Source organism: Podarcis erhardii, assembly GCF_964252035.2.
Source record: "Podarcis erhardii genome assembly, chromosome: 8".
Lineage (NCBI taxonomy): Eukaryota > Metazoa > Chordata > Lepidosauria > Squamata > Lacertidae > Podarcis > Podarcis erhardii.
This window is the reverse complement of record NC_138499.1, coordinates 26,150,126-26,165,515: the sequence shown is the minus strand read 5'-3', so window position 1 is coordinate 26,165,515 and position 15,390 is coordinate 26,150,126. Positions and strand designations below refer to the sequence as shown.

At 41.7% G+C, this 15,390-nt stretch overlaps 1 protein-coding gene and 1 pseudogene across 3 annotated transcripts in view; one reads left to right on the top strand and one right to left on the bottom strand.

Annotated features, from left to right (window-relative positions):
* VIRMA (vir like m6A methyltransferase associated) overlaps nt 1–15,390 on the bottom strand; it is a 31,568-nt gene that overhangs the window by 2,942 nt on the left and 13,236 nt on the right. The window contains exons 10-21 of one of the 2 annotated variants that reach the window (XM_081873948.1): nt 15,082–15,251; nt 13,021–13,103; nt 11,899–11,992; nt 11,009–11,553; nt 10,289–10,524; nt 7,963–8,215; nt 6,107–6,324; nt 5,252–5,384; nt 4,527–4,679; nt 3,675–3,835; nt 2,651–2,747; nt 1,603–1,769 (exon numbers count right to left, since the gene is read on the bottom strand). In XM_081873948.1, the coding sequence (XP_081730074.1) occupies nt 1,603–1,769; nt 2,651–2,747; nt 3,675–3,835; nt 4,527–4,679; nt 5,252–5,384; nt 6,107–6,324; nt 7,963–8,215; nt 10,289–10,524; nt 11,009–11,553; nt 11,899–11,992; nt 13,021–13,103; nt 15,082–15,251 (2,310 nt within the window). The remainder of the gene's footprint in view (nt 1–1,602; nt 1,770–2,650; nt 2,748–3,674; nt 3,836–4,526; nt 4,680–5,251; nt 5,385–6,106; nt 6,325–7,962; nt 8,216–10,288; nt 10,525–11,008; nt 11,554–11,898; nt 11,993–13,020; nt 13,104–15,081; nt 15,252–15,390) is intronic. The other variant, XM_081873949.1, reaches the window with a different exon arrangement.
* Nucleotides 1,983–2,603, top strand: LOC309348999 (large ribosomal subunit protein eL20 pseudogene; annotated as a pseudogene). Its single transcript has one exon. The product of its transcript is annotated as a large ribosomal subunit protein eL20 pseudogene (transcript).

Below are 15,390 nucleotides of genomic sequence, written 5' to 3'. Positions count from 1 at the left end.
TTTAGTACAGCATACAGATAGGTAGCCGTGTTGGTCTGCCATAGTCAAAACAAAATAAAAAAACTCCTTCCAGTAGCACCTTAAAGACCAACTAAGTTAGTTCTAGGTATGAGCTTTTGTGTGCATATGCATGGAATTTTTTTATTTTGTTTAGTACAGCATGACTCTTCTGGAAATTAAAAGTAATTTCTTTGTGAATAACCTCCCTTTCTGATCTAGTTCACACATAAGGCTAAGCCGAACTATGGCTTAGTGCAGGTATCTTCAACCTTTTCAAACCCAGGATGCATTTTGCACCCAAACATGCACTTGGGGACACATTTCCTAATTATTCACCATGTATTTATCTGCATGGTGGCAATGCACCTGTTGCAATCCACCTTGGAACAGGTCTTGTGACCTACTAGTAGGTTCTGACCCACCAGCTGAAGACCAGTGGCTTAGTGCAATCGCACAAGTGTCAAACTTGAGAAAGCAAAGATCAGAGCCAATATGCACCTCCCCTTGTCCTGCTGCAAGCAAAGCCATGGTTGGGCTAGTTTCTTCTCCAAACCCAGGTTTGTGGTTTGTCTGGAGCTAGACAAACCAAGAAACCGGGTTCAGACAACATGCTGAGCCATATCACATCACAGCAGCAGAAAGAAGAGGACCTCAGAGGCCATAACCTCCTCTCTGGAAAACCAACATTAAGCTAAGGTATAGTTTGGCATAGTGTTCCATGCTAACCCACTCTATCCCATATACATATACTGCAGAAGCCTAACAGTTTGTTCTCAGGCAGCTGGGAGGGAAACTATTCTTTTCCCCAAGCCATACCAACCATGAAATAAGTCAAAAACAATTTTTTATCAAATACAATTCTGTCCCTTCCAATTGCTCGGAAACTACATAGGAATGAGGATAGACCACTTAAAAATCCATGGGTAAAAAGGACAAAATGAAAGGAAGTAACTGTGATGGGACAGGGAAAGGGGGCAATTTCAAGAGGTTCAAGGACCCCATGTGGCACCTGAGCTGAAGGTTGCCCATTTGTGACTTAAGAATTTAGTTTTGATGCCCTCATCCCTTGGCTCCAGGAGTTAAGTTACTTAAGTCACTTTCTAGGATGAAGGCAGGCTTCTGAGAAGAAGAGATCCCTTCCTTTCTGTGTACTCCCTTATTATATGGCACAATATGCAAAAAGGTGTTGCTTTCTAAGGTTCCTATCACAGTCAATTTTCTTGTTTTTGCTCGGGCACACCTGTCTGCAGCATTTTAGAGGATGTAAGATGCTTTTTTCCAACCCAGGCTTCTTTTAAATTTCATCTGGGTAGAACTGGATTCTGCCTTTTATAACCCATGTTAGTTCTATCGTTCACAGAAGCCATTCCTTCTCCACTCCCTTCCCTTGCACCAGCAAAATCTGTACATGTAAAATCTATTTTTTTTAATTTTGGTTTTCAAAGAGAGTGCTGCAGCAGAACAACTTGTAGGCGGGACCCTTTCAAGTGACTCAAATCTACTTGGATCCCACTATGCCGTGATTACAAATACATCACCAATGCAGTGGAAAAATCAAAATCCACCTTTAGGCACACAGTCACAATCAAAACCACTGGTTACCTGGAAGTTATAAACGTCTCATGCTTGTGTTTGCCAAGTTTAAAGCCTTTTGTGGTTTTTGTCCGACCCGGAGAAGTAGGCTCTGTCAAAAATGACCTCTCCAGCTCCGCCTGCAGGTCGAAGTCACTGCATCCTTTTTCTGACAGTTCAATTAAGTCAACCTTTACCTGTAAGAGTGAGAAATTCATTCCACTTTAATCATTCCCCCAGACAACTGTCAGCATCCCCAAACAGGAAACACTCTTAGAAGGCTGCTGCTAATTGAGTAGCCCATTTTTATCTGTCTACATTCCTAACATTCCTCTTTGTTGCTTACACTATGAATGGGGTCTCAAAAATACTGCTGACAATTAAGCTATAAATGTTCCAGTTCCCCTTTTCTGGGTGGCAGCGAGAGAGGCAGCACCATGAAGGCGTCAGGCACCCTGAGGGAGTACAAAGTTATTGGGAGATGCCTCCCCACTCCTAAGTGCCCAACACCACCTCTCTATCGGATGCGCATCTTTGCTCCTAATCATGTTGTTGCAAAGTCCCGTTTCTGGTACTTTGTCTCTCAACTGAAGAAGATGAAGAAATCTTCTGGGGAAATTGTGTACTGTGGACAGGTTTTTAAGAAGTCTCCGTTGAAGGTGAAAAATTTCGGTATCTGGCTGCGCTATGATTCTCGTAGTGGAACTCATAACATGTACAGGAAGTACAGGGATTTGACAACTGCTGGAACTGTTACAGTGCTATCGCGATATGGGAGCCCGTCATAGAGCTCGTGCTCACTCAATTCAGATCATGAAAGTTGAAGAGATCGCTGCTAACAAGTGCCGCAGATCAGCTGTCAAGCAGTTCCATGATTCCAAAATCAAGTTCCCTCTGCCACACAGAGTTCTGCGTCGTCAACATAAGCCGCGCTTCACCACCAAGAGACCAAACACGTTCTTCTAAATGCAGACTTGGTTCATTTGCTCTGAGTTTCAATAAAGTTATTTTTGAACTTCTGGAAAAAAAAATGCTCCAGTTCCCACCCATTCAAGTATTAAAAACTCAAGACTTTTACCATGTCAGGGTCAGTTTCAATTTCTTCAGCCTGGAACGGCGAGAACCACATAGATTTCAGCTGGTCATCCATTACATCTGCCAAGATATATGCAGTCCTGTAATATCAAATGTATTTTTTTAAAAATAGTGGTCAGTGTTCGCTGTCTCCATATGAAATAAATGTTACCCACTGGTATTCATCATCCACTCCTCCAATAAAACATTTCCTAAAGGGCCATGGCTTCACCACCTCCTTCCTCAAGGACACAATCCCACTTGGAGCATCCTAATGCCCAATGGAGAACATGGCTTGAACCTCTGCTATGACCAGGTGCTCTTGTCTCCTATTCTTTGCAATGTCTATCAAGCACTTTACTTTCCTGTGTCATCAAAAACAGCCTGACAGCCTTCTAGGACAGGGACCGTATCACATCTGTATTTTGTTTAGCAATTGGTACACTATCTATTTTGTTATTTTAAAAACATACGCCCTGTCCTTCTATCTGTCCAGGGACACTGTCCACAATCAACACTGTGATAAACCAATACTGTGATAAGTAATGGTGCATAAGTTGAAAACAATTTTATGTATGTTTAAAACAAGACAAACGAAAAGGACACATTGAGTCTATGCTTTGTTCAAGAAAGACACTGATCAATGATAAAAGGAAAGCTGGACTACTCAACGCCTATTATTTCCAAATAAAGAAGGATCAGAAAAAGGATTAGCAATGTTGACAAAAAGAAGGGGAGAGATCACAATTGACAAAGAAGCACATCCATCATACTTGTGCAATACTTGTGTCACAAGATCTTGAAAGAATTGGGCAACTCTCAGAACCTCAACCTATCATTTGAGGGGGGGGGAAAGGAGGTGTGGTGATGGACTGAGACAAGAGAACTGGGTAGTCTCTGTTGTAATGCATATAGCCCATAAAGATAAATGCATGAAGTTAAACACAGTCCCAAATATACCACCACACACACCTGGTTTTCAGAGATTCTAGTTCTTCACACACAGAGATGCACATTCAGCACTTTACCTATTATTAAAAAGATGCTGGAGAGATTCTGGTACAGGAAGGATTGGCTCTACATCTTGATCATTCAGTGGACAAGGATCACCAGCAGATTCCAGCATCTGCCGAAGTCCAACAACATTGTCCAATAAAGATTCCAGACTGTCATCTTCTTTTGAGCGCTCCTGTGTAAGAAACACTGCAATCACTAACAGCTCAGGCAAAATGTAAGTATTTTTGCCACCTGATAAGATGCAGCAAACTAGCAGCAACTCTTTCAATAAATACATGTTCAATTGACACCATGGACATATGGCATCATGGACATAAAGTCAGTCATACTGAAATCAATGGACTGATTTCAATAGGTCTACTCAGATTTATTATAGTGTACATTTTTGTGGACTAGGCCCCAGTCGATCATGTGCCTGAAGTGTTATCCAGTATGTGTACAGGGCTACTGAGAAACAAATTGTACGTGGTGGAGACAATTGGCCATGGGAGGAGGGGCAGGAAAAATGTGATAAATAAGTTCAAGGGGTATAGCCTGATAATTTTATGTAAAGCTAAGCTTAATATGCATAACTAATAACCACAGTGATCATTCCTAACAGTACTAAACAATGGCAACACAATCATCCTAACTTTATCACTAGTTACAAATTATAATTATTATTAATATTTGTAGCCTGACATCTAGTTAAGATACATGGACAGTGTTCAAAAACACTGCATAAAAATGAATACATACACGAATGTTTAAAAAGACATATAAAATGCATTACAATCAAATAAGACAGTAGCAATGAGAAACCATCAGACTCCTAACTCTCAAACATCTGGCACCAACACCAAAAAATATGAACATTACATTACCAACACTAGCTTTTCCAGCTCGAGGAGCAGATTTTCAGGAGTTTCTTCTTTGTTTTGTAATTGGTATTTTAATTCTGCAGTGGTAAGACCCAAAGTTCTGGCAGGATGGGCTCCATCAACTTCTGCAAGACTTCCGTCATCCCCACAACATCCCTAAGGAAGATTAAGTACACTACGTGAGTACAAAAGCAGTAACACCACAGCACCATAATGCAGTTAACTGATGACATCTTTTTTTGACATCTCCCTGTCCTTCCAACCTTCCAACATTTCTTGCTAGAACTCTCTCTGTCTCTCTCATGGCTTTTCACTACTCTATTAAGGCATTTTTATTCCTGCCAGCACATAACCTACAAGGTTGAATGGTTTTCACGTTTCCTTCGTTTTCACCTGCTGCAAACTATATTCTGTTTTTACTGATTTAATGTTTACTTATTTGTTGTTTCAAGTTCGTGTGTGTGTCTGTGTGTGTACATTTTTAAAGTGATGTAAGCCACCTTAAGTATTATTATTGTAACAGAAAAGTAGGAAATAAATCCCCTTGAATAATAAATAAATAAAATTGGCCCTTTGGGATTCTGTTAGATAACGATAATTTGGAAGTATGATGGAAGTATTACAGCTGTACGCTTTAAAGAAAACTGCAGCTACTTTTCCTGAGCTGAAATGCAACAGAATGCAATAAAGGCAAAGCTTCAGAAAGCCCTCTGTACACATTTACTCACCAGTGTATCAGAATTCAGTATCTGCCTCAGGAAATCCAGAAATGAAGACGCAAGTTCTCCAGGGTCCTTATTAAAGCTGCTCACTACTCGCTTCAATCCAGTGTGCAGAGCCCCACAGTGTTTTCTTAGAGAGCTGTTTTCGTTTCAAAGAAAAAGGTTGTTAACAATCCAGTTTTTGACACAGCATATGAAAAAAATATGATTAATAAATCTAAAGCACTTAAAACATAGGCAGTTTCAGAAACACAACTGAATGAACTTATATGTATTTCAATGTTTCAGTTAATTAAAAGGATGTCCTTGATTAATTAAACAGCATTTAAATATGTTTTAAATCCCAAATTAAAGCTTAGAAGAAGCAATTCCTCCTCTCACATATAGGAGGGAATACATCTTCTAAGATAATACCTTTTACGTCATATCAGACACTACCTGAAATAAAACAAGGGCGCTTTGTTCAGAATTGTGGCTCAACTACATGCACATTAAAGCAAATATGATGACTTAGTGAAACCCATGTGATGAACTGACTAAGGTTTCTTTAATCAGCCAGCAGCCCTAATTAACATCTTCACAAAAGTATTTGTACTATACAAGAGCACTGCCAGATCATTTTTTAAAAGGAATTTGCAAACTGAGTGTTTTATTATACAGTTAGCTTTGAACAATTCTTTCCAAGAGAAAGAGAAGATTAATAGCACCAAAAAATGCCACACTGGTATGTTCTTGCTGTTACCATTGCCTGTGAAATTTGACATTACATTAAGCACAATCTTCTGCTTTGTAAGCCCCACTGGGGGTGAAAGTGAGCTGAACTAAACATTTCTGCGGTGTGAGTATGTTTGTGGAATGTACCTCTTCAGGTGATAGAATCCATAATCATGCTCAGTAAGGAACATCATTGTCCTGATACAAGTCAGCAAACAGCTATAGCTGCTTTCAGCATTAGAAAATGTCTCCATCAGGCAGTCACAGATGGAAGCCATGAGTTCCTTGCTTGGCAACGAATTTGAAAGCTGCTCCAATTCAGAGAGAGTGCTCTCCGTGGAACTGGGCAAGACCAATGCAATGTCCTGCAAAGAGAAATCACAGTATTACAAAAGGCAGAAAGGCACACAGGCATCCCTTGGGGCCATGGCAAAAGCCACTTTAGAGCTTGCACCAACCGAGTGGGGGTTTTCAAAAAGCAAAGCTCTACTATCACACACCACAGGACTTCACAGTTACAAGACTGTCCACAGCTGCAATGTCTGCCATGCAGCACAGGGAGTGCTGTTCACAACCTGTTAAGCCATGGGTAGGCAAATTAAGGCCCGGGGGCTGGATCTGGCCCAATCATCTTCTAAATCCAGCCCATGGACGGTCCGGGAATCAGCGTGTTTTTACATGAGTAGAATGTGTCCTTTTATTTGAAATGCATCTCTGGGTTATTTGTGGGGCATAGGAATTCATTCAGTTTTCCCCAAAAAATATAGTCCGGCCCCCAACAAGGTCTGAGGGACAGTAGACCGGCCCCCTGTTGAAAAAGTTTGCTGACCCCTGTTAAGCGAAAGATCTCTTGAGCACTAATTTCTGATTCCTGGCCAACCTTATTGAAAAGCATTTAGCTTTGCAAAGAAACATGAAGTGTCACTCGACAGCCGTTTCATTAAGCTCTATAAAGCGGAACTTGAAACGGCCTGCTCTTGAGTGCAGCTACTAAAAGAATTGGGAATCTGAGGCCCTTTGGTGACAATGAACTCCCACCAGCCTCAGCGAGAATAGATAGGGATATACTATATAGCTGTGCAAATATATGCCTATATGCAATTAGTTCGAAAATGGAGAGGTAGATTTATGGTAGGAGTTGATGGCAGCAACAATCCCTCTCTGCCAGAAACCAAACGGTTTCAAGGTTCTTCTTCCTGGCTCAGGAAATAGGTATGGCATAGTTTTATAAGACTTAGGAATGCAATTAAAGGAAGAGGGACTCAATCTTGGTGCAACTCGTGAATTCCTGAAAGAAGATTCAGCCTTGGTACAATTTGTGAATTAATGAAGAACAGGTTTTTAATGAATACAGTGGTGCCCCGCAAGACGAAAAACTCGCTAGACGAAAGAGTTTTCCGTCTTTTGAGGTGCTTCGCAAGACGAATTTCCCTATGGGCTTGCTTCGCAAGATGAAACGTATTGCGAGTTCTTGCAAGTTTTTTCCCTTTTTTCCCCTTTTTCTAAGCCGCTAAGCAGCTAAGCCGCTAATAGCGCTAATCCGCTAAGCTGTCAATGGGCTTGCTTCGCAAGACGAAAAAACTGCAAGACGAAGAGACTCGCGGAACGGATTAATTTCGTCTTGCGAGGCACCACTGTACAGTTGTTCAGGGGTTGTGACCAGAGAGAACCAATTGGAATGTGTCTTGAGTTTTGAAATGAGTGGAGATTTATATCTGGGAAACAAACAAAGTGTTTATACACACACATACACACAACTTTTAGCTTACATTGGTTTTCCTCCATGTATATTTTTCTCCTTCCTTGAAGGCATGCTGACTAGGTGTTATGGGGAGATGGAGAGTAGGGACATCCTTTTCGTATTTTCTTGGACAAGCCTGACTTGTTTGCTAAGGGGAGCCTTGCGCTCCTTCCAGGGCAGCCCCACCCCCACTGCCCACATGCATGTGCACAATCAATACAGAATGACATTAAGGGTTCTTTAGATTTTCATTTTTAAATACCTGATCGCAGAGAGACTGCAAAATAGAAGCCAAGAACTCCGCACACTGCTGGTGAATAATGTTGTCCCCTGCAGCTCGCATTAAAGACAAAAGCTCTGGGAAAACTTCAGCATATTTCTCATCCCCTTTCACAGTTCCATTAATCAAGTGCAAAATAGCCAGTTTACAAGCTTTGTGTGAAGCCAGGGCATCGAGTAACGCAAGCAAGCGGGTAGTCTGGCCAGTGTATTGCTTCTCTTTGTCTTCTGGGTTGCTGAAGTGACACCAATGCTCTTATTAGAAAAGACAAATATACTGCATGCATGTATGACAAAACAAACTTCAGATCTGAAATTTCCATTAAAAGATTCATATACGTGTGCATGTGTGTGTGTATTTATATATAATATAATTAATATAATATAATATAATATAATATAATATAATATAATATAAATACAGTGGTGCCTCGCAAGACGAAATTAATTCGTTCCGCAAGTCTTTTCGTCTTGCGAGTTTTTCGTCTTGCGAAGCACGGTTTCCCATAGGAATGCATTGAAAATCAATCAATGTGTTCCTATGGAAACCGCCTTCAGACCAGGTCCGGGGACAGTCTGTCCCCCGACCTCTTCTGAAGGCCGGCGGGGGGGCGAAAGTCTTTGCTTCCCCCCGCCTGCCTTCCTGGGACAGCGGAGACTTCTCCGCTGTCCCGGGGCGATTTTAAAATGCTGGCGGGCGGCAGCGAAGCCTTCGCTGCCACCCGCCAGCATTTTAAAATCGCCCCGGGACAGCGGATGAATTCTCCACTGTCCCGGGGTGATTTAAAAGCCCCCGGGAAGGCAGGCAGGGGGGACAAAGACTTTTGCCCCCCGCCCGCCTTCAGAAGAGGTCCAGAGGGCTCTCCAAGCTGCGGATAGCAGCCTGCTGCCCCGCGCGAGGGGCGCTCTTAAGCAGAGCGCCCCTCGCGCGGGGCAGCAGGCTGCTATCCGCAGCCTAGGCGGGAACTCTTCTGAAGGCTGGCGGGGGAGAAGGGCTTTTCTTCCCACCTCCAGCCTTCAGAACAGCCTTCTGAATGTTGGCGGTGGGGAGGAAAACCTTCCTCCCACCGCAAGTCTTCAAGACAGGTCCGGGAACAGAGGAGAAGCGCTGCGCACCTTCCCCTCTGTTCCCGGACCTGTCCTGAAGGCTTGCGGTGGGAGGAGGGCTTTCCTCCCCACCGCCAACATTCAGAATGCTGTTCTGAATGTTGGCGGTGGGGAGGAAAAACCCTCCTCCCACCGCAAGCCCCGGGAACAGAGGAGAAGCCCTTCGCGCCTTGTCCTCTGTTCCCGGACCTCCCACCGCAAGCCTTAGGACAGGTCCGGGAACAGAGGAGAAGGCGCGCTGCGCTTCCCCGCTGTCCCCGGAGATTTCCCTATGGGCTTTCATCTTGCGAAGCAAGCCCATAGGGAAATTCGTCTTGCGAAGCCGCTAAAAAATCGGAAAACCCTTTCATCTTGCGGGTTTTTCGTTTAGCGAGGCATTCGTCTTGCGGGGCACCACTGTATAATAATATAATATAAATCTATCTATCTATCTGCATTTGTTGCAAATGAGCTTATTACCATTACAGTGGTACCTCAGGTTAGAGACACTTCAGGTTACAAACTCCGCTAACCAGGTTGCTCCAGGTTAAGAACTTTGCCCCATGATAAGAATGACAATCGCCAGCGGCCCAGCGGCAACAGGAGGCCCCATTAGTGAAAGCATGCCTCAGGTTAAGAACCATTTAAGAACGGACCTCTGGAACTAATTAAGTTCTTAACCCGAGGTACCACTGTAATTTGATTGTTTTCAGGTTGTGGTCATTAATTAACTGTGTATCTAGTTGCCAGCAAAGATGAGATAACCACTACAGTTTTGACTTTGGTATCCGAAGTCAGTAAGCCTAACAAAGTATTGAAAAGAAATGCTATGTTTCAGTCCTCTCCATGTGTGGAGGCATCTCTTATCACCAACTGTATGAAGCCCACCTCTCCATGTCATATTCATGCCATACATGCAGCAATTTACTGCAGCCCTCAGGATTTCCCAGCTGGAGGAGCCATCACACAGCTCCATCCTTCAAGAGCCATCACCATGCATGGAGAGAAACAGAAGGCCTAACTCCAAGGCAGCCACTGCCTATTCATGAATGAGATAGGAGAGGCATAGCCCATTTTCCAGCCTCAACATGCAAAGGTTCTACAGAAGCCTTCAACAAAACTCCCATCATCCTTAATCTGCACAGCTATGGTGAGAAACTTCTGAAGGGCACCAGGTTAGCACTGCTACTTAAAGACCCTTAGGACAAAGTATGAAAACATACCTTTGCAAATCTTCTACAAGCAGATCCAAAACAGTCCTCATAATAAGGAGAGCAGTTGGCGAAGCCAAGTCACACAACTGAACACAAATGCGTCTCAGCATGTGCTGAATAGGCAGGCAGGTGGAGCCAGAGAAGGACCGTACTATTTCTTGCAGCAATTTCGCTTGAACGTGAAGATGCATGCTCCACAGTTTCCTAGTGTTGAGAGCCACCGATATGTCATGCGGTTCAATGACCTGTCAGAAAAGCAAAATTAACTCTATGAGAGTGCCAAAACGTAGAGTTCTTCTCCAACACCACATGCAAGGCACACTACCTGGTGCTCTTTAGGCACTCATAAAAACCCTTGTAGCCAATATATGTGCTCCAATATATAGAGTTATTGCCTCCCAGCTAAAGAGAAATATCCTCACTCAGCATCCAGCATCAAAAGGACGAATCCCCTCTATCAGCCCTTTAAATGAGAGATGGTGAGCCTGCATCTCTCCACATGTGGCTGGACTACGGTTCCCATCATCCCTGACCATTCACTATGCTGGCTGGGGCTGATGGGAGTCCAATGACACTGGAGGTCACCAGGTTGAGGGAGGTTGGTATACAATCCATCAAATTGATAGATCCACTGCACAACTCTTTATCAGTCAGTTCTTACCTACCCATCCTCTTAATCAGTCTTTTAATTTTCTTGCCTTTTACAAATAATTGATAGTTTTTACATACCTGAGTGGTTTGCATGGGAAGCGGCAGAGGCAGCAACTCAGAAAGCAGTATAAGACCAGAGAAAAACCCTTCAGGAATTCTCAAAACAGAAGTGAGGACCTCTTTTAGCATGAGCGACCAAGTGTTATTGGCCAGCGTTTCCTCCGAGATGGTTAGCTTCTCATTAACCCCCTGGGTAAAAGTCAACAAAATGTCGACAATGTCATTCTGGATTTTTTGTTCATCGCTGTCTAAACGTCCAGAGAGGGGAATAGAACACAGGAGCATGTGTAAAGAAATAAGTGCGGAAGGAATACGCATATCTTTGAACTCAAAGGACCCTCCACGCAGCAGTTCGGTCAACATGGTCTTCAAGAGGGTGAGGGTGCACCGGGCCATGGAAATCGTAGTGACTCTGTGGAGGGTAGTCCCCATGTTGACATGGAGTCTCCAGGGCTGAATAAGGATGCTGTTTAGCTTTTGCAGAACACGAATAAAAGTGTCCATTCCTTCAGAAGAGAACATCTGTATGACTGCAAGGTTCCATTTCAGGTCCTTCTGCTGACCTTTAGGAGGAAATGGGGAATGGAGATGGGGAGGAAAGAGAAAAACCATGTTGTGCCTTTATCTCAGTCACTAGGAAAATATAGATCAGGTGCAATGGTTCCTTTTTATGAGACTTCTGTCCATGACCAAGAACATACATTTTTACATGACACCAAATTTATTATGGGGCACAGAATCCTTACATTTTACTCTTAACTTTCCCATCCAAAAATTCTACGTGCTCTGTCAGCAACAGAAAATGGTCCAAAGAAACCATTTACTTCAATATGGCTATAGGAGGTGGTGATTAAATCTGATGTACTCGTATAAAGGAAATGGAACAATGTTAAAAGCAAGTATTATACCTTCAACAGGTGGTGGAGGGCATGCAATATGGCACAGGACACGAAGTGCAGTAGGAAGACCAACTCCTTCCTGGGTCATCAAGCTATCAATATTCTTTAAAATAAAATTTGAAAAATAAGACTCGTGTTATTAAAGATCAATATTCAACAAAAATGGGTGCAGTAGAGAACTTTATCTTGCTTCTGAGCAACAAACGGTAGGCTGACTTCAAACTTGAGTGTTAGGGCCATTAGGTTTTTTTACTAGAATCCCTTTAATCTATTGACTTATACAACATGGAACTTTTTTTTAGCATCTAAAGAATAACTAATCTAGGCTAAGTTATTCTGATTGTGCACTCTTTGGCTTAGGAATGTTAAGTACCATCTTGTTGCATCAGACCAATGTCCATCTTTGGTCCAATCTACTTGCCAGTATTTAGGTGATTCATCAGAAGTGGGGCACTGGTCTACAAAACTTCTTCCCACCCTTTCTATAAGAGGCATCCAAGTAAAAGTAACACAAGGATTGAAAATTCTAATGGAAGGTCACCACAAAACACACAACACCTTAGAACCAAACTAGATAATTAGACAAATGTTTTAAGTAAATACCAACCAGGAAGGAAGCAATCTTGATTGGAGCCATAAGGGAGAAATGGAGCTATACTCTCTTTCCACAGCTGTAGTTTCAATCCAGTAGAAATCCCAATGTGAATAAAAACCAGCTAATAACTTGATCTTTCACCCTCCCCATGGCTGCAATTTACTTTTAAAAAACTGCATTGAATTAGCAGTTCCATTAATAAGGTCACATCTAGTTTTGCTCTTCAAAAAGGACACTATTAGAAACAGAGAACCAACAATTCCTTCTTGAAATGCATTGACTACTTAAAAAAAATATATTATTATGAGGATTATACTAAAAACACCACGCAAAATGGTCCAATATAGAATGTACTTGTAACAAAACATTTCTGGATAAAGGAGTACCAAGCAAACTTTATGATAACCCTATGCCATCAGAACTGTGAAAACAAAGAATTTTGCCTCCTGTATATACAATTGCAAAAGATCAACAAATGAAATAGCTAGGCGTGGATTTTTAAGAAAATGCAGGCATTGAGAATGGTTTTTACTAACCTGCTTAATGTATTCAATGAGATTTGGGATGCAATTAATTTCGAACCGAAGTGTTTTCAAGGGTTCCAGCCATTTGCCAAGTTCTAAAACAAACAAGGAAACTTGAAGAATGTTGCATTATGTAAAATGATGCATTCCAAAAATACAGTGACAAGCATTAGAGCTACAGGCCTTTGTATATAAATCAAGTTAACTTTTAATACAACATTAAAACTGCTTTAATTCAAAGAATAAAGACTCAATGAATACATATGAGCCAAATTTTTATTTGGTCTGAAATTATTCTTTATTATACCACATTTCAGTTGATTTCTTCAGCTGAAAGCACCAAAAACACTGCTGAAGATCTATTTCTATAGGTCCAGGGATGTCTTTATCAAAAGTTAGCTTATTTGCATTAAAACAATCAAAAAGGTTCACTTCCATTCAGTAGTGGGGGGAAATCAGTATGACTTGGGCTACTATCCTATGTGGTAATAAATCCCTATGATTTCAATTCAACTTACTGCAATGTATGTGGTTGCAGCTTTATGAGACTTACAAGGATTTTGAAAATGTTTTAATATTGGATTCGATGCCATAAAAAGCCTCGGCCCAGTATACCTGAAGGAGCGTCTCCACCCCCATCGTTCGGTCCAGCGCCGAGGGCCTTCTGGCAGTTCCCTCATTGCGAGAAGCAAAGCTACAGGGAACCAGGCAGGGGGCCTTCTCGGTAGTGGCGCCCGCCCTGTGGAACGCCCTCCCATCAGATGTCAAAGCGATAAACAACTACCTGACATTCAGAAGACATCTTAAGGCAGCCCTGTTCAGGGAAGTTTTTAATGTGTGGTATTTTAGTGTATTTTTGGTTTCTATGGAAGCCGCCCAGAGTGGCTGGGGTACAAATAATAAATTATTATTATTATTATTATTATTATTATTATTATTATTATTATTATTATTATTATTTAATTAATTATTATTTTTATCTGAACCATGACAATCTATTTATCCCAAAAGGCAATTTTGCCCAGCTTAATTCAAATATTTAATCTCTTGAATATTCAATATTAAACCCCATCTTAGCTACAAAGGCCTCCTGTGTGCATATTCTAAAATGAAAGTTTTTTCCTCAGCTCAGAATAACTTGAATTTCTTAGTCTTTATTGTATGCAAGCCAAAGCTATCTTGTCTCTCAAATTCAAAACAGACTGAAAATTCAATGGAAGTACTGGCAGGAGGAAAACCAAAGCAGAACTTTAAAAACAAAGAATCAGCACAGCATTTTAAAACAGCACGATTCATGATAAAAATCAAGTTTCTAATAAAGGTACACTTTTGTAATGTTGCCTTTATCACCAGGCTAAAAGCAGGTCATGAAGGAGTGAGGCACACCTATTGAGAGGTCTTTACAAATCTTCAGCACTATAGCCAAAAAGGCTCTCTCTCCTACCTCCTATTTGCCTTGTTTCAGATGCAGGACTGAAGGAGATCCTTGAAGTGGAATGAAGGTCCCAGGCAGGCTAACATGGGCAGGTGGGATTCCCTAGATATTCTGACCCAAGGCTGCTTGGGACTTTACATAGCTTTTTATAGTAAAACAGTCCGTGCAATGTAAAAGCCTGCACACAAAGGGGTCTCCTTTCATCAGTCATTGTCTTGAAGTGGGCATGACAAGATTACAACAGCTCCAATTTGAGAAACACACTTACAGTGGAAGCTCTCATGTCACCATCAGTGTCCAGTGACTTTTTAAAGTTTGTTCTTTGAACAGGAGCCCCCTACGTTGCTTCCTTAGAAGATTTCAAACACTGAACATTTTTCTGCAGTTACTGAATGACTCCCACCAATGAACAGTACGCTACACAAACAAGAGAACTTTCTGTGTCACAAAGCCTCTTTGATACTAGCAAAAAAGCTACACAGTTTTTCAATGAGCCTTTCTAGTAATCTGTATTTACCAAAGGAATCTCATTACTCGCATTATCAAAAACCAGAAGGTCAGGAGAGCCATAGCAGACACCAAAAAGATTTCTCCTAAAGTACTTCCAGCAACTGCCCCAATAACAGCACATACTGTACCTTGTAGTTTGGTGTTATTTTCATCAGCTTTGCAAAGCTTCAAGAGGGGTGCTGAATACTGCTCAAGCATTTGGACATCACTGGAGGACTGAACCACCAGCAGAATAAGGATGCAAGCATAATTATAGGCAACTGACTTCTTTGACTTGGAATCGCTGAAACAGATTTTTCTGAAAATTATGACACACTTCACATTTGAATCCTTACACGTACACTTACAGAATACTATTCAGATTTTCATTTACAAAACGATTATTTTGTATGGAGAAGAAAAAAGTTCATGCTACAAGTGGGAGTTTGCAAATGATT